Source organism: Phocoena phocoena, chromosome 12, assembly GCF_963924675.1.
Source record: "Phocoena phocoena chromosome 12, mPhoPho1.1, whole genome shotgun sequence".
Classification (NCBI taxonomy): Eukaryota; Metazoa; Chordata; class Mammalia; order Artiodactyla; family Phocoenidae; genus Phocoena; species Phocoena phocoena.
This window is the reverse complement of record NC_089230.1, coordinates 58,203,521-58,224,849: the sequence shown is the minus strand read 5'-3', so window position 1 is coordinate 58,224,849 and position 21,329 is coordinate 58,203,521. Positions and strand designations below refer to the sequence as shown.

Here is a 21,329-nt window from a genome sequence, read left to right as displayed (position 1 = left end):
GACCCTGGGGAGATAGCAGCTTCCCTGATGGATCTCAGGCTAGGCTGAGTGGGAGGGAAGTAAATTTGGGAAGGAGCAAATGAAATAATAGGGTGGGGGGAAGGGGAAGAAGGAAGAAGCCTGAGGTCTGGAGGCATCAATGCTCAAGTGTGGGAGTGAGGTGGGCTAAGATATGTTGATTGGTTCACCAAGGACCAAGCAACTGACTTAATGTACTAGGATACATCAAGTCACCATTTAATTATAATTCCTCCCGAGTTAGGCAGTCTAGTCAATGAATTTTGTCAAATTCAGTCAAATCAGCCCAAAAGAACACTGTTGGGACTCAGGGCAGGCCACTCAAAACATGTCACAGTGGCATATCGATTATTTTGAATTAAAGTCACTTAAGAAATGGCCAATGCAAGATGGACACTCTGACCCTCCTCCCTGTCTTCCTGAAAACAGGAAACCAATCTCCCGTGTGGAAGGTGTACTCCCTGCCTCTGGAAGTAGAAGGACACCCTTACCACTCGGAGACAGGGAATTCAGGGCTGAGAAGCCTGTATAAACAAACCTCATTATGTCTTTAATTGACTACCCCAAGCCCAAACCCTGCTTAGATTCTTCACTAATTGAGCACCCAAAACCCAAGTTTCTCTGTCCTGTCAATTCCTCGCATATTGTTTCTTTGTCTAAAAAATATAAAAGCTCCCTTCCTTGGCCACTTCTTAGGTACCATTTCTATCAGACCTGCATGTTCGCAAATGGAAATTTCTTTTTCTCCTGTAACTGTCTTGTGTGTTAGTCCAGCCACAAGAACTAGAGAGGAGTGGAAAGGGAAAGTTCCCCAATCCCACGACACAAATGCGGAGGGTTTCCATATCTGGCGACCCAGGAAAAGCACTGAGCCTTCTCATTCTGTGTTCATCCCTAACACATACATACCTACATAAGATTTCAGAATCTATTGTCTACATGGCACTATCTTGTGAATCTTTTTCCTTTTTTCTTTTATTTTAATCATTCAGGAATTGGAACCCTGAAAATTTAAACACAAAGTCACTTTTCTCAGGGAAGAAACAGCTGGAACACCCCCAGGATAAAGCAAAAAACAGACTGCTTCTGTCAGAATTGCATCAACCAATTTGTGTTGCTAAATAAGCCACAAAGATTTCCAAGAACTCAGCACTGATTAGCATTTCATTTTAATCTGCTAAAAGTCACTTCTTTTTGTTTTCGTGAATAATCAACGTATTTTTACCAACTGAGATAGCAACAGTGAACCTGGAAAAGAAATGAGCCACAACTGCCTCTTCCCCATAACGATGCAAACACTTTATTTATTTTTATTTTTTTATTTTTGGCTGCACCGCAGGGCATGTGGGATCTTAGCTCCCAGACCAGGGATGGAACCCGTGCCCCCTGCCATGGAAGCGTGGAGCCATAACTACTGGACCGCCAGGGAAGTCCTGCAAACACTTTAGGATGAGCAGGGCTTGACCTCCCCCAATCCCTGGTTCTTTAAGATGGCCAGGCCCCCAGGCCTCCATTGCTCCCTCTTTCTGGAAGTCTGGAATGGATGGGATGCCTGAAGAGAAGAGCTGCTGCTCTCTGAGCATCTGATCTGATGGTCCTCTCCATTAGCAACTGCAAGCAATTTAGAGTTACTGAATAATACGTAAGGATCTTTCAGAGTAGATCAGTTCACTTCAGTTAGCATCGGATTCCGACATGAAGTTGTAAAAAGCTTAAGCGCTCACGGGGACCCAATCAATACAGGTAAAAATAGAATTTATGGTTTCCAGGCCAAATTATTACTATTCTTGCAGGTGATTTTAACAAACCACCAATGCAAATATACAGAAGTTGTCCTGCAGCAAAAGAAACGCGTTGTCATTAGCTGCACAGCCCGAGACCGGTTCCCTCGTCTCTCTGACCCTCATTTGGCTTTCCCTTCTGTGAAATAACTATCTCTGAGGGGTGCTGTAAGACTACAACATCTTCAGGATGCTGTTAGAAACAGTGTCTAAAATTTATCTACACACACAAAAAACCCCTGCAGTCTGCGTAATAGGTTTGTGACACGGAAAGAAGGAAGGACTGGGCTAAGAACCATGAAGACAGACCCACCCAGGGTCACCCTAACCAAGACAGTTCCCTCATGTGGCCCCTTCCACGGCTCTTTACCCACCTGTCCTCCTTCCAGCACCCACACCAGCCCTATAGTAAATGACAAACATATTTTATATGCTTTATAACTTGGAAAACTGTCTCTGCTCTTCTCTCTAGAGAATGAATATAAAATCACCAAATCATTAGAACTGAAAGGACCCCCAAAGACCATTTCTACTTAAACATCGTACTGCCTGTAAAAAGACTCCTCAGCTATGCTGACAGTGGTTCTCACTCTCAGGGTATGACTGCAGAAAACGGCAGCTCCGACCACATCATAAGACAAGCCCTCCCAACTTTAGATGGGTCTGCTCTACAGTGCTGTCTTACCCTGAGTTGCAATCTGTTATTTCACCTCATACACACCCCAGTCCCCCTCTGTCCTCCTTTCCTCTGCCCAAACATGCCCATCACCTGCAACAACAGCTAAGTCACTACCCACTTTCAACACTTGAAAAGAGCTACTTTATGACCCTTATATCTGCACTTTTCCACATTATCCATGCCCAGTATATTCAAATTCCTCATAGGAAAATTTTTTGAGACTAACCACCTTCTTAACTACCCTTCTCTGAATACACCTGAGTTTGGCCACATTCCATTTAAAAGATGGCTCCCAGAACTGAAAATTGCATCCTTTGTTCAACAAACACTTGCTGAAAGCCTAACATGTGCCAGGCGTTTGTTCAGGCCCTAGAGGCAGAAACCAACCCACCAGGCCTGGTGTCCAGTCCAGCTGAGGAGACAGTCAAGCCTACCATGCAGAGAAGGTACAGGGAGTGCTCTGGGGAAGAAAGTACCAGGGGCCTGGGAGCATGGAACAGGTTTGCCTGACACACCCTGGGAGAAAGTTCCAGAAAGGCTTCCTTGAGGAAACAACTTTTTTTTTTTTTTGCGGTACGCGGGCCTCTCACTGCTGTGGCCTCTCCCGTTGCGGAGCACAGGCTCAGTGGCCATGGCTCACGGGCCCAGCCGCTCCGCGGCACGTGGATCCTCCCAGACCGGGGCATGAACCCGTGTCCCCTGCCTCAGCAGGCGGACTCTCAACCACTGCGCCACCAGGGAAGCCCCAGAAACAACTTTTAAGCCGAGACATTATGCTTTGTTTAAACAGGCTAGGTTTTTATTAGCACCTCTGGAAGCCCATCAGGCTGGTGACATACTGAGATAGAAGTCAACTAAAATCCTTAAATCTTTTTTCATATGCCTCTCCCCACCCTGTGCAACTCAATTTGGGGACCTAAGTACAGAATTTGACATTTATCCCTATTAGGTTTCTTCTTCTTAAGGTTGACAGCTTTGATTCCCGATTTTTCTGTCCAATTTTTAGCTATCCTTCCACGTGGAGTCATTCAAAAACCATTAAGCTTGTCTTTGAAGTTGTCAACAGGTCTTTGAGAAAAGTCAAGAGCAGTGTCCCTGGAGATTCAGGTGATATCAGTCCATTAATGGGTACTGTGGAGGTTACAGATACTCAACCAACCATGCACCCACCACCAATTAATCCAGGGGCTTTCAAACTTTTTTCTTTGGTAGGAGAAGTTCTCTATCAAACAAAATGAAAGAGATTCCCAATACATAAACAGATAACAGAGGAGCTGCTCTAGGTGAAGAAAGGGTGGAAAGATCCAGCCATCAAGGGCTCGCTCTCCCCACCCCCCAACCAGACCTCTCAAGAAACCTTGGTGGCACCATATGCATCCACGAAGCCCCCTGTAAAAACCAGCCATCTTGCACAAGCGTATCATGAGAGACAGTCTCCAGTGATTTGAAGAAATCAAGGGATCGTCTATCCAGTTAGTAGGTCCAGCAAGTCACGAAAACACAGTACAGTTGATCCTTGAACAACATTGAGTTTTAACTGCTGCAGGTCCACTTATACGCGGATTTTTTTCAATAAATACACTATATACGTACGTGATCCGAGGTTGGTTGAATTCAATGACGTGGAACCCGCAGATACAAAGGGCCAACTATGGGACTTGAGCATCTGAGCATTTTGGTATCAGCGGCAGGTCCTGGAACCAATTCCCAGTGGATACCGAGGGATGACTACAGTCCTTTTTGGTATGATTTATTCACAATGAACCAATAATAGTCCTTCAAGAAAACCAGCCATCTATTCAATAATTCATCCTAGTGTTTTATTTAATTATGAGAATCTACTTTCTCCATCCCCTTTTGGAAACAGGGATGATTTCCTATCTCCATCTTCTGACATTTTTCCTGGCCTCCTCATTTCTGAAAGATTACAATCAGAGTTCCAAGATCACATGGGAAATTCTTCACATACAAGGATATCGTTTGAGCCTAGAAACGTGAGCTCTGCTATATTATAAGCTTCCTAAAAGTAAACACCATTTTTATTTGTCTTTGTTTCCCAAGAGTCTAGCATAGCACCCAGTGCATAACTGATACAAAAATAATGTTCAAATAGTTTGCTTGTTAGTCTTTAGTTGTTAAAAAATACTGAAATGCTCTCTTTTGACCTTCTCACCTAGTTTAGATTTCAATTCAACATTCTATATAGAAGCAAATTATGAGTTGAGTGTTAAGACTTCATCCTTGCTGTCACTTAACTTCATATCCTTAAAAAAACTTTAAATGTCCTGAGCTCTCTTACAAACCACAAACCTCAATCTCCTGACATTACAGCTTTCTGCTCAGCTCTATAGAGCACCCTTGGCAGTAATAATAATTTCTTTGGGTATGCCTGTGACCAAAGAGAACTGATGAAATGCATCACTCTTTCTAAAGAGAAAAATGCAAATTACTCACAAACGGTCCACAAGTGGGCACCTAAGGATATACCAATCTTTATGTGCTCTGCCATGGTTAAACCTTGAGCTGCCCTAAAAGAAGGGAAAGTTGACAATATAAGGGGGGCAGAGGAGGGTGGGGAAAGAGAGAGTTGTGAGTGCCTAGTAACTTGTTTCCTGTTGCCATCTCAAACAAAAACCGAGCACTCTGGACAAAAAAAAAAAAAAAAAAAAAAAATTCATACTATTAATAACCATAAGATTTCAATGTTTCAGTATTATAATCTTCTTTATAGATAAAAATCTTTGTAATATTTTTCTTAGGAAAAACCCCAACAGGCTTAATTATTTAGTAAATAGTCGTACCTCGGGGTATCGGTTCCAGGACTCCCGCAGATATCAAAATCGGCGGATGCTCAAGTCCATTACTCGACGCTCCACATCCGCAGGTTCCGCATCCGCAGATTCAGCCAATCTCGGATCCTAAACACAGTACAGGAGCCACGCTTGGTTGAATTGCAGATGCAGAACCCAGGCGGATAAAGACAGCCGGCTGTATTGATAAATATGTACAATTTTATGACTTCTGAAACTGTGAAACTCAACTTCAGAAAGTATTAGTTTTTTTGTTTTTTGGTTTTTTTTGCGGTACACGGGCCTCTCACTGTTGTGGCCTCTCCCGTTGCGGAGCACAGGCTGTGGACGCGCAGGCTCAGCGGCCATGGCTCACGGGCCCAGCCGCTCCGCGGCATGTGGGATCTTCCCGGACCGGGGCACGAACCCGTGTCCCCTGCATCGGCAGGCGGGACTCCCAACCACTGCGCCACCAGGGAAGCCCGAAGTATTAGTTTTTATTCCTACCAACAGAGGTCAGTGCCTCTTCCACACCCCTGCAGCTACTTCACACTATTAAAAAAAAAAACAAACAAACAAAACTTTGCCAGTTTGATTGACAGAGTGGTGCCTGATTTTTAACTTGCACTGCTTTGATTACTAAAGAAATGGAACACTTTTCATGTGTTTATTATTTGTATTATTTTTGCAAATTACCTTTTTATGTCTTTTGCCCAATTTTCCCTTTCAGGCACTCACTTTTCTTACTGACTTGCAGAAGTTCTTCACAAGTTCAGTAATATTGCTTTGTCACATGTCACAAACATTTTCCAACTTACCATTTCAATTTTAACTTTATTTATGGTGATGTTTGCTTTCTTTTTCTCACGTAATCCACCAATCCAACCTTTCTTTTTATAGTTTCTCCCTTTGGTGACATTATTAGAAAAATATTCCCAAGTTAACATTATATAAATGTTTCCCGTATTTTATCCTGGCATCTTTACAGTTTTATTTTTTTCACTGAAGTGCTTAATCCATTTGGAATTTATTCAGGTATATGACAAAGTCTGGATTGGACTTAGGTTGTCCCAGATGGTTAGCCAGCTGTCCCAACACCATTTCACTGAATTAATTTATCTTTTCTCCACCGATTCAAAAGGCTGCCATTTTCCTATACTTCCTCTCCACTCATGCACCTGTCTCCCAGGATCTCAAACTCGGCATATCCACCACTGAAATTCGTGATCGCCCCCTTCTCTCCAGTGATCCCCAGCTCTGGGAATGGCTACTTTGCTTATTACTCAATTTTCGTGTTGAGAACTTGGTTATTCCTCACCCCTGCCCTCTCCATCACCACCTCCCACCTCCCCACACACATTTAAAATCACTAAATTTTATGCCCAACTCTATGGCCATGGTCGTAGTCCAAACGCCATCTTACCTTTCCTGGACTGCACCAGCGTCCTCACTGGGCCCCGAATCCACCCTTGGCCCCTCCAGCGGGTTACACATAAATAAGGTCCCGCCTCTTCCCTACTTTCAACCTCCTATGGCTTTCACTGCTCTTCGAACAAAGCCTGCGTTCTTTACGTGACGTGGAAGGCCTGTATGATCTAGCCCCTGCCTACCTCCACCTCATGCCACACCTCTGCTCTCACACAGTTTCCAGATACACTGGCCATCTTTTCATTCCTTGAAGGCTCCCAGCTGCTCTTCCACTCAGAGCCTTCACGGGCGAAGTTCCTTCCACGTTCCACGCTCATCTCCTCCCTGCCGCATCCAATTCCTCTTCCCCACACACATGCCTGCCTAACCCCCGTTTATCTTCAGAGCCCAGCTTAAATGTCACCCCCTCAAAGTATTCTTGACCATGTCAGTTTCCCCTGCAAAAAATGCCCTCATTGCACCTGGTACTCCTCCAGGGTGGCACTTCTCACAAGTGTTGCTATTATAAATATTACAAGATCTCCCTCAGGTGGCAGTTCTAGTAGCCAGGGCTGTCCCCAACTTGCTCACAGCCCCTCTCAAAGAGCTAAATGCATGTGTGCCCATACAGTCAGACTCATACAGTCCTAAGTCAAAGGCATTATCTTTCAGTCTGCATTCTAATTACTACAAGTATACTCTCCCTCCTAAGGTCTCTAGCCATGGCTGAAAAGAACATTCTTTGATAGGAAATTGCAGTTTCCACCTAGAGAGCCCAGCACTATTTCTGGGCTCAAACAATGAATGCTCTTAAAAGCATTCACAAATTTCAATTTTTTACTCAGAAAGTACTCTCAGATCCACAGATCCTGGACTGCCACATTGGCTACCTGCTAAACGTGTCCTGACATTCATTCATTCTTTCCTTCATTCATCCAGCAGTTATTTATTGCCCACCAACAGTGCCCAGCTGAGCCTCATAACTGAAACTGTACCTTTATTATTCTCCCCCATATGAGTATGTCTCCCAAATCAACTCTAGCTGCTAATTATTCATTTGCTTTTCCCATGACATAAGTGCTATGTCACCATGCAGGGTCTATAAAAGTCCAGTCAAAAGCAAACAAACATTAGAGTTCAGTCCTCTGTGCTGCTTCGTCACAATCAGGTAAATGGACAGCTTCTTTAAGACCCCTTTGTAACAGTCTGAACTATCAATACCACCGACACACCCATCCTGCGGCCTGTTTCCCCAGCCTGAGCCTGAGGGTGAGTTAGAGACAAGAGAAGAAATTCAGATCCAGCCTCAACCCACCCCCAACGCCCACACACAAGGAGCTGCCACCTCAACTTTCCTTAATAACCCTTAGTTCCGGTCCACCTGACAAAAGCTGCTTTCCAAAAGCATCATATTGCAATCTTACGTTGTGACCAGGAGAAGCTTGAGAACCACAAGACATGGAGCATAAAACTGCAGAAAAATGACTTCCCTGGTGGCACAGTGGTTAAGAATCCCTGCCAATGCAGGGGACACGGGTTCAAGCCCTGGTCCCAGAAGATCCTACATACCGTGGAGCAACTAATAAGCCCGTGTGCCGCAACTACTGAGCCTGCACTCTAGAGCCCACGAGCCACAACTACTGAGCCCGCATGCCACAACTACTGAAGCCTGCGTGCCTAAAGCCCGTGCTCCGCAACAAGAGGAGCCACCGCAATGAGAAGCCCGTGCACTGCAATGAAGAGTAGCCCCCGCTCGCTGCAACTAGAGAAAGCCCGCGTGCAGCAACGAAGACCCAACACAGCCAAAAGTAAATAGATAATTTTTTTTTTTTAATGCAGAAAAAGTTGGGCAACAACCTAAGCCACACTCCCCAAAGAGAGCAGCTCCCGTGCTGTAGCTACAAGACCCCTAATCTATTTCTTACCGATCCCGGCTTCCTGCTCTGGAGTCCCAGCTCTCTGAGACCAGCTCTCTTATAATAGAGTCCATATGTGACAAACCCACTGCTAACATCATACTCAACAGTGAAAAGCTGAAAGCATTTCCCCTAAGATCAGGAACAAGGCAAGGATAACCACTCTTACCACTTTTATTCAACAAAGCATTGGAAGTCCTAGCCACAGCAATCAGAGAAGAAAAAGAAATAAAAGAAATCCAAATTGGAAAGGAAGAAGTAAAACTGTCATTGTCTGCAGATGACATGATATTATACATGGAAAATCCTAAAGATGCCACCAGAAAACTACTAGAGTTCACCAGTGAATTCGGTAAAGTTGCAGGATACAAAATTAATATACCACATCACAACTTCTGCTCCATAGCAAGGTTTTTCAGTCTGGAGGGATGGAACCCCAAAGGCATTTCTGATTAAAAATGGGCTAGAGATTTTCTATTACTAATCACAAAGCCAGTTTTAGTCTTCTATATATTATTTAACTAAAGAACTAAGTGATCAGTTGAATATCTATGCATTTAAAAAACGAAATTATTTACAACCTGAAAAATAAACAAATAAATTTTAAATGATTTTATTTTTCAGTTCAATAGCAAAATACAATCATTCTGAAAAATTATACCACATTGTAACTATACACGCTGAAAAGGGTGACATGAAGCACATGTGGCAAATGACTTACTTTGCTGCCTTTGAAAGGAAGCACTACTTTGCATCCCTTTCCTCTTTAATAAATAGCCAAAATCACACATTGGTGTTTATTAAAATAACCAATAGATTTGGCTCTTTTTTTTTTTTTTTTTTTTTTTTGCGGTATGCAGGCCTCTCACTGCTGTGGCCTCTCCCCTGACGGAGCACAGGCTCCGGACGCGCAGGCCCAGCGGCCATGGCTCACGGGCCCAGCCGCTCCGCGTCATGTGGGATCTTCCCGGATCGGGGCACGAACCCGCGCCCCCTGCATCGGCCGGCAGCCTCTCAACCACTGCACCACCAGGGAAGCCCAGATTTGGCTCTTTGACATGTGCCAACCCAATGGCAACACTCTGAAAAATAAAGACTCCCCAAGCCATTTTCATGACTCAACAAAAGGCTTCAGACCAGGAGGGGAAAGTGCATTCCACTTTATATTAATCAAGTATAGTTGGCTGGAAATCAGCTTGTTTTTCTCACTTTCATTTACAAATTCCACTTTATTACTTGGTTCTTTCAATAACAGCTCCTAAAAAAGAGACCTTTTCTCCTCAAGTACCTGTACACTTCAGCCTGGAGTTTTAACACATCTCTGTTGGGAGCCAGCCTCCGCAGGATGGGGGTGACTTCAACTCACAAAGCCCAGGAAATGGACATCAATGATGAGACTCCATAGTTTGTGCTGCTCTCAGCCTCCAAGATCAGCATCATAAAACAGCTTGTAAAATTACCTTGGAGATTACATTTTAACTTGCCAGTTAAAGTTCTGGCAACTTCAGACAATGCTTTAAAGGAGTCATCCTGACATAACATAACACACACTCCACTTTAAGTCTCAGCTCCCAAGGAACTGCAGGGTAGCTGCTGGGCCAGGAAATAGCAGGGGACTAGAGTCAGACAGCCTGGATTTGATTCCTGCCTCCACTTTTTACGACTGGCGCAGCTGTGGACAAGTCACTCAACCTTCCTGTGCCTCGGTTTCCTCATCAGCCAAATGGGTGCTGTTCCTTTATACCAGATTCCATCCTCTATTCTTACTTTAATCTCACCTCTAATGGCCACAGCCGGGGATCTCTATGCTAATGAGGGATACAGCTACATATTTCTTCTGTTCATTCTGTCTTATTTTCCCTCCACTTCATGTGCATACCTGTAGACTCAGGATTAATAATAGGACAGAAATATGAGCGAGGCAGAGCGCACAACAGAGTTTTACTGGTGAATCTTAGTCAGCTTTTATGGCAACAAATATGATACCAGCCACACACAATTGCATGGTATAGAATACTTAATAATAGAGGAAAATATGTGCAATATATTCAACAGGGAAAAGACAGGTTGGAAGATTATATATGTGTGTACACAAATACACACACATATAATACAGGTAATCATATATAAGACTCAAAATTATGCATAAAAATATTGGAAAGATACACACCAAAATGGTAACTGTGGTGAGCAGTACATTATAAGATGAAGGACTTAATCTTCCTTCTCTATGATTTTCTGAACCTTACCAAATTTCTTTTTTTTAAATACTTTTCTGATATTTTTATTTTTTAAAACTTTTTTGTTATAAATTTATTATTTATTTATTTATTTGGGGCTGTGTTGGGTCTTCGTTGCTACACGCGGGCTTTCTCTAGTTGCTGTGAACGTGGGCTCCTCTTCATTGCGGTGTGCGGGCTTCTCACTGCGGTGGCTTCTCTTGTGGAACACAGGCTCTAGGCATGCGGGCTTCAGTAGTTGTATCACGTGGGCTTCAGTAGTTGTGGCTCGCGGGCTCTAGAGCGCAGGCTCAGTAGTTGCAGCACACAGACTTAGTTGCTCTGTGGCCTGTGGGATCTTCCTGGACCAGGGCTTGAACCTGTGTCCCCTGCACTGGCAGGCGGATTCTTAACCACTGCACCACCAGGGAAGTCCCTCAAATTTCTATAATTAACTAATAAATTTAAAAATCAGAAAAAAGGTTTTCTTCACAAACATTTTTTTCCCCAGAAAACAATGTTCCTAGTGAACTTGTATTACATACAAAATCTGTAAAAGTGATAATGGTCATAGCTTATTTGGCATTTATTATGTGCCAGACATCGTAGTAAGTATATTGCATAAATTAGCACCTTTAGTCCTCACACTCTCTAGCTTCCGACCCCCATTTTACAGGTGAAAAAAACAAGTTATTCATGTGAAGTTGCACAGCTGGCAAGTGGTGGAGCCCAAGGTCTGAGCCCAGGGATCTGACTCCAGAACTCCCTCCTGTGCGGCCACGAGGCTGCCTGCCTCCACCCACACTGCTTCCCAAAACCTAACATTTGTTTTTAATATTTACATCTTTCATTCTCTTCAGACTCTTACCCTTTGGGGCAGAGGATGGAAATAGACAATGTGTGCCCTTCTTGCCTGAGGTGACAATCAAGCACCTACTACATGGAGGGTATCTCTGCTTTAAACAGAGGGGTCGGGCTTCCCTGGTGGCGCAGTGGTTAAGAATCTGCCTGCCAATGCAGGGGACACGGGTTCAAGCCCTGGTCCAGGAAGATCCCACATGCTGCGGAGCAACTAAGCCCGTGGGCCACAACTACTGAGCCTGCGCTCTAGAGCCCGCGAGCCACAACTACTGAGCGCACATGCCACAACTACTGAAGCCCATGGACCTAGAGCCCGTGCTCCGAATCAAGAGAAGCCACCGCAATGAGAAGCCTGCACACCGCAAGGAAGAGTAGCCCACGCTCACCACAACTAGAGAAAGCCCACATGCAGCAACAAAGACCCAACTCAGCCGTAAATAAATTTATTAAAAAAAAAAAAAAAAAAAAAGAGGGGTCAGGGGACCACGCAGAACTAAACAGGGACTGGCACTGACCACTAGGCGACCCCCTTATCAGCTCTCACAGCACCTTGAACCTCTCCTTCCTGAATTTCCTCTCCTCCTTGTACTTTAACTTGCTTGCTGTTTGATTGCCTCCAACATGCCACGCACCATTCTGAGCACTTTACATGTATTACTTTTCTTCTCGTGGTGATTGTCCCCATTTCAAACATAAGGAAACTGAGGCCTAGAGAAGTTAAGAAATGTGCCCAGGGTCTCAGAGCTAGTTAGTGAGGAAGCTGGGGTTTGCCTCTGGCTCTCGGGTCATCACTCTCGAATGAGTCAATCAATCAATCAAGGTACACCCTCCATTTTCTAAAAATCCTCTCTCTTATTAGGATTGTTTATTTTTATTTCTCTAGATACTAAATATTTCTGACAAATTCTATTTCTAATATTTAAAATTTTTATTGCCATTGTGAATGGATTTTTTAAATTATATTTTCTAATTGCTTATTTGGCGTACTCAAGAAAACTATAGATGTCTGCATGCTTGTAACCTTTGCAGACTTACTGGACACTCCCATTAGCTGTTATAACTTTAGTTGATTCTCCATTATTTTAGCCACTTAATCTCTTAATTTCAGTAAATAATAATTCTGACTCCTCCTTTCCGACATGAAGATATCATTTTTTCATGTTGTCCAACTATGTTGTCAGGCTCTCCCACCTCCGTGTTTCCTGTATGATAAAGTATACACCTCTGAGCATGATAATTATTACCCTTTATAATATGGCCCCAACTACCTTTTGATCTTCATTTCAACCATGATCCCAAAATGCCCCTCACCCAGGACTCCTTTTCTCGTGATTTGCCTGGGAGACCCTTCCTTATTTTCTGCATGGGGACAACTGCTTACTTTCTTGAGCCAACACAGCTGCTGCCACCTCTCCTAGAGCCCTGCACGGTTCTCCTGCCTCTTTGCCCCTGGGAGCACAGACCTCTATCACGGGCCCTACTGCAGCCCGACTCGTGCACTTGTGCATGGTAACCACTTCTTCAATGGAGGGTCAGATCGTAAAAACTGTAGGCTATCCAGGCCACATTTGATCTCTGTTGGATTTTTTCCTTACATTTTAATAATGTAAAAATGATTCTTAGCTCACAGGCCATTTAAAAAAACAAAACAACAACAACAATAGGCCACCAGCTATGGGCTGTAATTTGCCTGCTCCTGGCTTATAGGTTCATCCCTCCCACTCGACTATAGGCACTTGAGAGCGGGAACAAGCTCTAACTCATCTTTGTAATCAATCTCCCAGCTCCTGGCACATAGAAGGTGTCAAATCACTGAAGTCAGTTGAACTGAAACAGCAATAACTAATTTATCCTAATGAGTCAAATACATCCCTGGACAATTTCCCCAAATCTTGAAATAGTTCAATAAAAAGTCATTTTGCATTTTGAGTCTCTTAGGCAGCTGGACATTAAAAGTAAGCTATACAGGGCTTCCCTGGTGGCGCAGCAGTTGAGAGTCCTCCTGCCGATGCAGGGGACACGGGTTCGTGCCCTGGTCCAGGAAGATCCCACATGCCATGGAGCAGCTGGGCCCATGAGCCATGGCCGCTGAGCCTGCGTGTTCGGAGCCTGTGCTCTGCAACGGGAGAGGCCACAGCAGTGAGAGGCCCGCGTACCGCAAAAAAAAAAAAAAAAAAAAAAAAAAAAAAAAAAAAGTAAGCTATAACCCTGGGTGAAGGGAGAAATAGCTGCTTTCTGCCTCATTTAGTAAGAAAAACTATGATGTTCAGCCCCAGAGGCTCTCCCTCCCCAAATGCAGAAAAAGTGCTTCTCCTGTGATAGAGTTCAAAGCTAGACTGCTCCCTGGGCCCCCGTACAGAATATAACTCTAGTAAAATCCAGCTTTGCAAGTAACCCACTCAGTTTCTCACCCTAGAAAATCACCTGGACTTGGGATGCTGTTGTGAATACTTGCCACTGACAGCCTAGCTATCAGTGATTCATTTGTCTCCCATCTCACCATCACTGGGGTGGAAGCATTCTTCTGAGTCATTAAATACCAGAGGGACACTGGCGTTATCGTTATTATTGCTATCACCCTGCCCCCAGGTTCTCCCAACCAAAAATGCTCTATAGAAGGGAGACGATCACCCCACTCTAGTTAAGGAACGAACACTGTTGTTAGAGATGAGCTGTCATCACTTCAGGGTCTCCACTCCTGGCTTTCTGGGGCTCCCAACAGCGTGAGTTGGGAAGGAAGCCAGGAGCAGATAGAGCCGCTGCTAGGAGGAAATGGCCCTCTGTGCACCTGCTCTGTGTGAGGCCGAGAGTCCTATACTAAGTTTCCAAAGAAACGAGGCAAACTCGAGGCAAATTCCATTCATACCTACATCAGGCAGGCCCACTTGGGCCCAGGGAGGCAAAGCACCAGGAGGTCCAGACAGCGTCAACCTCCAAGCCAGGCAGGGCTCCTGAGTGTCTATTTAGGGCAGGAGCCCAGCGGCGTCAAACCCCCCACATGACAAGGCTGGCCAAGAGCTGGATGCCCTGTTGGGCTCTCCCCCTGCAGGCCAGGTTCAGGGGAGGACTCCAGGTCCAGTAAGTGGAGCGAAGAGCACAAAGAAGCCCATGAGAGAGGGCCACCCTGCACAGGGGTGGTTACACCCAGCACAGCCCCCCGTTCCTCGGCACCAGGTAGGTTTCAACAAAACAAATCCCAAACCCCACTTCCTGGAGGAGGTGAAGTACCTAGTGTGCTCCAGAATGGATAATGAGGGTACTGAGAGAGGGTCAGTGAAAACTCACTGACAAAATCAGCAGCCCCGAAGGACTAGGTCCTATGACCTTGGCTCCATATACGTTAGTTGTTCCCAGGAGAGGCCGTCATTCCACACACTGAAGCTCCTGAATTCGAATGATCTGCTTGTGACCTGTCAGAGCTGAGACGCAAACTCTGTCCAGTACAAAGTCACATCAGCCCAGCCACCTCCAGCCGACCAGGTGAGCAAGGGAGTGTCACTCGGCTATGCATCCTCACCCACCCACGAACAGATGCCGCTCTGTGCTTCTCTCTGAGAGGCTTCCCAACACAGCTAAACCCACTGGGTGCAGTAAATACAAAATCAGAAGAGTTAAAACATGCTAATAAGAGGACGACTCGGATTACAAAGGGAAATGAAAGAGGTGAGAAAATGTCAAATGTTGCACGTGTACTTGGGCTGGGTCAGCATCTCTCTTAGCTTGATGCTGACAGTACCCAGTCGCATCTTCTGAGCAGATGTGTTTATAAACAGCCTTTTACCCTGACCTGTTTATAAACAGAAGAGCTTCCTTGCTCAAAATCCCCCTTGGCTCACGACACATTCAGAAATGCCAGCATCACTTACAGCTAGTTAGTAATGCTACACCATGTTCCACGTTCTCTCTACACGAGGCAACGCCACACTAGAAACAGTCATGCTCTAGTGATTAAAAAGAGAGACAAGTGGGCTTCCCTGGTGGCGCAGTGGTTGAGAGTCCGCCTGCCGATGCAGGGGACGCAGGTTCATGCCCCGGTCCGGGAAGATCCCACATGCCGCGGAGCGGCTGGGCCCGTGAGCCATGGCCGCTGAGCCTGCGCGTCCGGAGCCTCTGCTCCGCAACGGGAGAGGCCACAGCAGTGACAGGCTCACATACCGCAAAAAAAAAAAAAAAAAAAAAAAAGAGAGAGAGACATGTGCTCCTGAAAATTAGGGGACTTGATTAAGTGGTGCGACTGCAACCTACATGTGGAAGCAAAGAAACGAACAAAAATAAAACTTTAAGTCAGTAAACTAACAGTGCTTTACTAATCATGCAAAAAGTAAGGAGAGAAAATATAGAATACAAGACATGGTACGTTACCCAGAAGCCCTGCTAAAGACCGCATGTCCTTCTCCATCAGCATGTAAATCTCTTCCTCTGAGAAGCGGCCAATGCCGTGGCCGTGCATCTCGCGTTTCACGATTCCTTTCGTTATGTGGCACACGACCCACCTCAGCAGGTTACTGAAGGGACCGCCACCACTAAGAGAGAGCATCTTCCGGGTCTCATTGAGATTGTCCACCCACTGGCAATAAGCTAAGGTCCTGCAATTGCGTGGAAACAAGTTACTACTGTGCGTTAGATACATAGCAGGTCCACAGAGTCAAGTTCCAGTGAGGGGTTGGGAATTTAGCACACTCTGGAGGACTGAATCAGCTTTTCCAAAGAGCAGTCTGCACGGCAGATATTACAACAGACTCTAGTCCATGCCTGGACTTAGGGCCTGAGGGAGAAACAGTGACAAACGCAGACAGCTTGCCATGCTACCATCCCACTGAACTGCAGCTGCCCACAGATCCCCCAGCCCCCAAGGCCATGCTTCTGCTTTCTCTCAGCCAGCCCCACAGAAAACAAGTAGACACCCACTTTAAAAGGCTTTTAGACAAGACAGTGAGTACCTACGTGGCGGAGTGGGGGGCATCGGGAAGGAGGCAGCAAGGACTGGGGTGCTGGCTTCATTCTTTCTTGATCAAAGTAATGGTTATAAAGGTCTGTGCTCTGTGGGGTTTTTCTTTTAATTTTTACAGTGATTTACAATGTTGTGTTAGTTTCAGGTGTACAGCAAAGTGATTCCGTTTTATAAATACATATATATATATATACTTATATACATGTATTCTTTTTTTACATTCTCTTCCATTATAGGTTATTACAAGATATTGAATTTAGTTCCCTGTGCTATACAGTGGGTCCTTGTTGGTTATCTATTTTATATATAGTAGTGTGTGTATTTTAATGCCAAACTCCTAATTTATCCCTCCTCCCCTTTGATAATCATACATTTGTTTTCTATGTCTGTGAGTCTATTTCTGTTTTGTAAATAAGTTCATTTGTATCATTTTTTTTAGATCCCACACATAAGCGATATCATAGGATACTTGTCTTTCTCTGTCTGGTTTAGTTCACTTGGTGTGATAATCTCTAGGTCCATCCATGTTACTGCAAATGGCATTATTCTTTTTCATGCTCTGTGTTAATTAATTAAGCTGTACATTTTTGTCTTATACACTTTGTGTATGCATTTTATATTTCCTGATATGAAAGGATTTTTTAAAGAAAAATCTTTTTGCCTTTTTGACAGGATCAGGGAATAGGTATAGCTGTCTATGTTTACTATAACCATATAAATTATAAATAGTACATAAATGATTCATTCTCCAGAAAGGCAGCTCTCTGCTTTGGTATGCTCTCCAGGACCCTAGAGTGTGAATGAACACCAAAGGAACTTGGTTGGATCAGTCTTCCCATCTGGGTGGTGCTCATGGCAAACACCCACCCGTCCAGGGGCTCCTGCGTAGTATGTGTGGACAGCTAACCAGCTATTCACTGCTCATGTGCTACGCTGGTTGCAATACCCAGGCCTTTGCTGAGTTTGTTCTCTGAACCTGGGCAATCGTAGGAATGTTTTTATGGTTCATAGTGTTGGTAGATAGAAATTAAAAGGTTTTCCTACTGAAGGCTAAGAAAAACATAGCTGTAGGCGTACAGGCAGAAGATGTTTTAGCTTTTCCTCACAGTGAGCAATAAAAGCTGTACTGGAGTCATCCCTACTCCCACTGTTGGTTGATACAGCAGTAATGGTCACTTGGAAAACATCAGAGGAATGAAAATATCTTTTACAGAGAGAACGCAAGGGTTGATAGCCAACTGTAGCTACTTTCCACCTCAAGAAAAAGAAACAAAAGCAGAAAATAAGGCCCTGAAATTCTGATCATTTTATATAGTTCTATTCTTTTCAGTGCTCTTTCCTGAGTATGAAAATAAGAAAAAAAAAGATTTCTCTCATCTTTTTAAGCCTTCCTGATTTTTACTGAAAAGTCCCACAACCAATTTCAACATACTCTGTACTACAACCACAACTCTTCTTTATTAGCTTTTTAAAAGACGCTTACAAATCTTGTTAGAAATATTTGTGTACCTCTTTTTGTAAGGATCTCAAAATAAAGTATTGAGGAGGAAAGAAATTTTGACTGAAAAGAGGAAAAAGTACATTGCAATGGTGATTAATATGTAGATTAATTAATATGTAGAAAAAGTACATTGCAATGGTGATTAATTAATATGTGTTAATTAATATGTTATTAATATTAATATATCTTATATATTAATATTAATTAATATTAATGTGTATATTAATATTAATTAATATTAGTATGTATATTTTATATGTTGATATTAATTAATATTAATGTGTATATTTTATGTATTTATATTAATATGTATATTTTATATGTTAATATTAATTAATATTAATATGTATATTTTATATATTAATTAATATATAAAAGATTTCATTTATTCTAATAGATTCTTTATACACATGCAAACAAAACACTTTTCTATTTCCTCTTCTTTTTATACCTGCAGTCATGAGGGTGTCAATTTTCAAATTTCTTCGGAATAATCAGCACTTTGATTCTAACTGTACTAGATCTAAATTCACAATAAAAGGCCTCTACCATCCTTGATTATTTTGGAAGTCAGTGATCTGAGAATAAAACTAAATTATCCTAAGTTAAGTATGACCAGGTAATGATAGCATCCAGGAAGCATCTAAAGCATAAAAGTGAGGAATATGGTGGCTCTAAACGGACAGGTTGATGTGAAAAAGAATACATTCTTTGTAGACAAATTGCACGGGCGTTATCACAAGCACAACTGATCCTGAAGAATGAGCAGAAGTTCACCAGCATGAAGCAGAGGCAGAGGCATGTGCACGAAGAGCCCTGGCTGCTCTGTAAACTGCAAGAACTTCAGGACGGGCGGGTGGGGTCCGGGATGCCTGAGGGAGCTTGTAAGAGTTGAAGCTAGAAGGGTGGGCAAGAATTGGGTCAGGAGGGGTCTGATGCAAAGGGTGCTAAGATTTATTCAGAAAGCAAAGTTTAACCACCAAAAGGTTTTAAGCAGACGAGAAACATAATCAGATGTGTGGCAAGGTGAGGAAAGGACCGGAAGTGGAGAAACCACAGAGGAAGTCATCTCCCAGGCTGATGGTTGGAGTGGATGGTAACCAGCACCAGCATACACGAGGTGGGACAGATTTAGGTGACCAAAGATGAATTAACCTGTTGCATCTGAAGGTTCCATGGAACCTCCAAGGGAGGATGTCCCGAAGGTTGCGAATTCACAAGACAGGTTTAGACTCAAGAGAAAGAATTTATGGGCAGGGGCATGGCGGTGGCAGTTTCAAGGCTGTGAGAGGAGCTGAGGTCACCTAAGAAAGTTTCTAGGGTAAGGAGTGGTTTGGGAGAAACCTAGTTCAAGGGTAAGTGAGAAGACCAGAAGGTCAGGCTGGAAGGGCCAGCTTGGAGAGAAGTAGGGACACCGCTCTCTGTGAGATGGAGATGTGAGGGGCTGCAGAGAGGTTCCAGGTTCCCGCCTGATGAACTTGGTCTCCTCTGAGAGCAGGAAATGAGGGCGCAGGCAGAAGACGAGGACGGAGCACTGAGAAGAGAGTCTGAGAAGACCAACGGGTTAGAGGAGCAGGCGGGGAGGGAGGAGGCAGCTGCTGTCTGGGCCACACAGCTGAGCAGGGACGAGAAACGCCTCCCGGCCCCGATGCAATGGTGTAAGGTTCTCCACCTGCGTTAGCAGGTCAGATGCAGGGCAGAGAAGAAACACTGGGTTGATTCAGAATTTTGCAGCTAAAAGTAACCTCAGAAACTGTCTGGCCTTCTTCCCTTCTCTTTCCCACCCTGCTCTCTATTTCTTTCCTCTCTTTCACTCCCTGTGCCCCAAATTACAGACCAATATCAGGGAAGAGAAGCAAATGAGGGCCAGGCAGGCTCTTCCAGGGTCAAGCCCCATAAAGTGTGTATAAACGACAATGTCAGGTCAACTTCTACAGGTCAAAGACATCACTCATGCATGTTTCCATATCATAACAACCACTAATCCATGTCCTCCCACACCCAAGCTTCCTGAAAACTCTCCACGTGGTGGGTCTTCCATCCCCACAACTCCACCGAAACCACTCTCGTCCGAGTCAACAATCCCTTCTTATTGCAAAGTTCACATACATTTTCTTTCCATCTTTATCTTTCTTAAACTCTCTGCAGCAGCCAACACTATCATCCTCTTAGAATTCTCCCTTAGCTTACGCCTCTACTGCTTTATCTCTCATCTCTTCCATGTTGCCATGATTTTTCTCTTTATTCCTCCCACCTTCTTACACGTCACTCATAGGGTGATCTAATTTTCACACTCATGATTTCAAAGTGAGGACTGCCCACGAGACCTCTGCCCTGAGGTCCACGGATCCATGTGAAGGAGCCTCGGGAGCTCAAATCAACATTTCCAAAGTTGGATTCACCCTCTTCCTTTCCTCCATTTCTGCTACTCTTCACCCAAACCAGAAAGAACCCCAGGAGTTCCTGTTCACCGCTCCCCACGCCTCACTCCTGAGAGCCAGTCACCCTGTGGCTTTGCCCTTTTCTCCAACTCAGTTAACACTGCAGTGCAGGCTGCACCACTGCTCAACCCTGAGGGCAGTGGCCTCCTTGCAGGTCTCCTGACAGCCCCTCAAGGCCCTCCAGAAATCCATCTCCCCTGAGGCAGCCAGAAAAAGCCTCCTAAAACACAAATCGAATGGCACCGCGCTGCCTCTCAGAGTCATCCATTAACTCCCCATAGCTGCTTAGCTTGGCACGCCAGCCTCCCACCCCTCCCGCAGCCGGACCCCAACACTTGCATCACCTCCCGTGCACCCACCACACAGAATTACACATGCCCCCCCCAGACACCCCTTTCTTGGGGTGTCTCATCTTCCCCTCTCACCTGGCCCCTTCACCTGCCACCCTGATTGGCCCTAGATTCTGCTGTGGTACCATCAGGAAGCTTTCCCCTCATTGCTCCGGCAGGTGCTGGTTGCCTGGCCTCGGTTCTTCAAACTCTCCCCCGGCGCTGGCCACTATGCAAGCCGGGGGCCTCCCTCCCCTGTGAGCCACCTGAGGACAGGGACGGCATCTCGTCACCTTGCTTCCCCGACCCCATCCAGCACAGTGCCAGCTACTGGTAGTCATCCATTCACTAAGTTTGCTGAAAGAATGAATTATCGATTGAATGAAAAGCCTTCACTTCTGAGCCAGCCTCTGCTAAGTAGTGTTTCTAAGGGCTGA

General features: G+C 44.6%; 1 protein-coding gene across 2 annotated transcripts in view; it reads right to left on the bottom strand.

Annotated features, from left to right (window-relative positions):
• The window catches only part of FAXC (failed axon connections homolog, metaxin like GST domain containing), a 74,018-nt gene that overhangs the window by 25,225 nt on the left and 27,464 nt on the right, over positions 1 to 21,329 (bottom strand). For both annotated transcript variants that reach the window (XM_065889078.1, XM_065889077.1), the window contains one exon: positions 16,033 to 16,256. In XM_065889078.1, the coding sequence (XP_065745150.1) occupies positions 16,033 to 16,256 (224 nt within the window). The remainder of the gene's footprint in view (positions 1 to 16,032; positions 16,257 to 21,329) is intronic.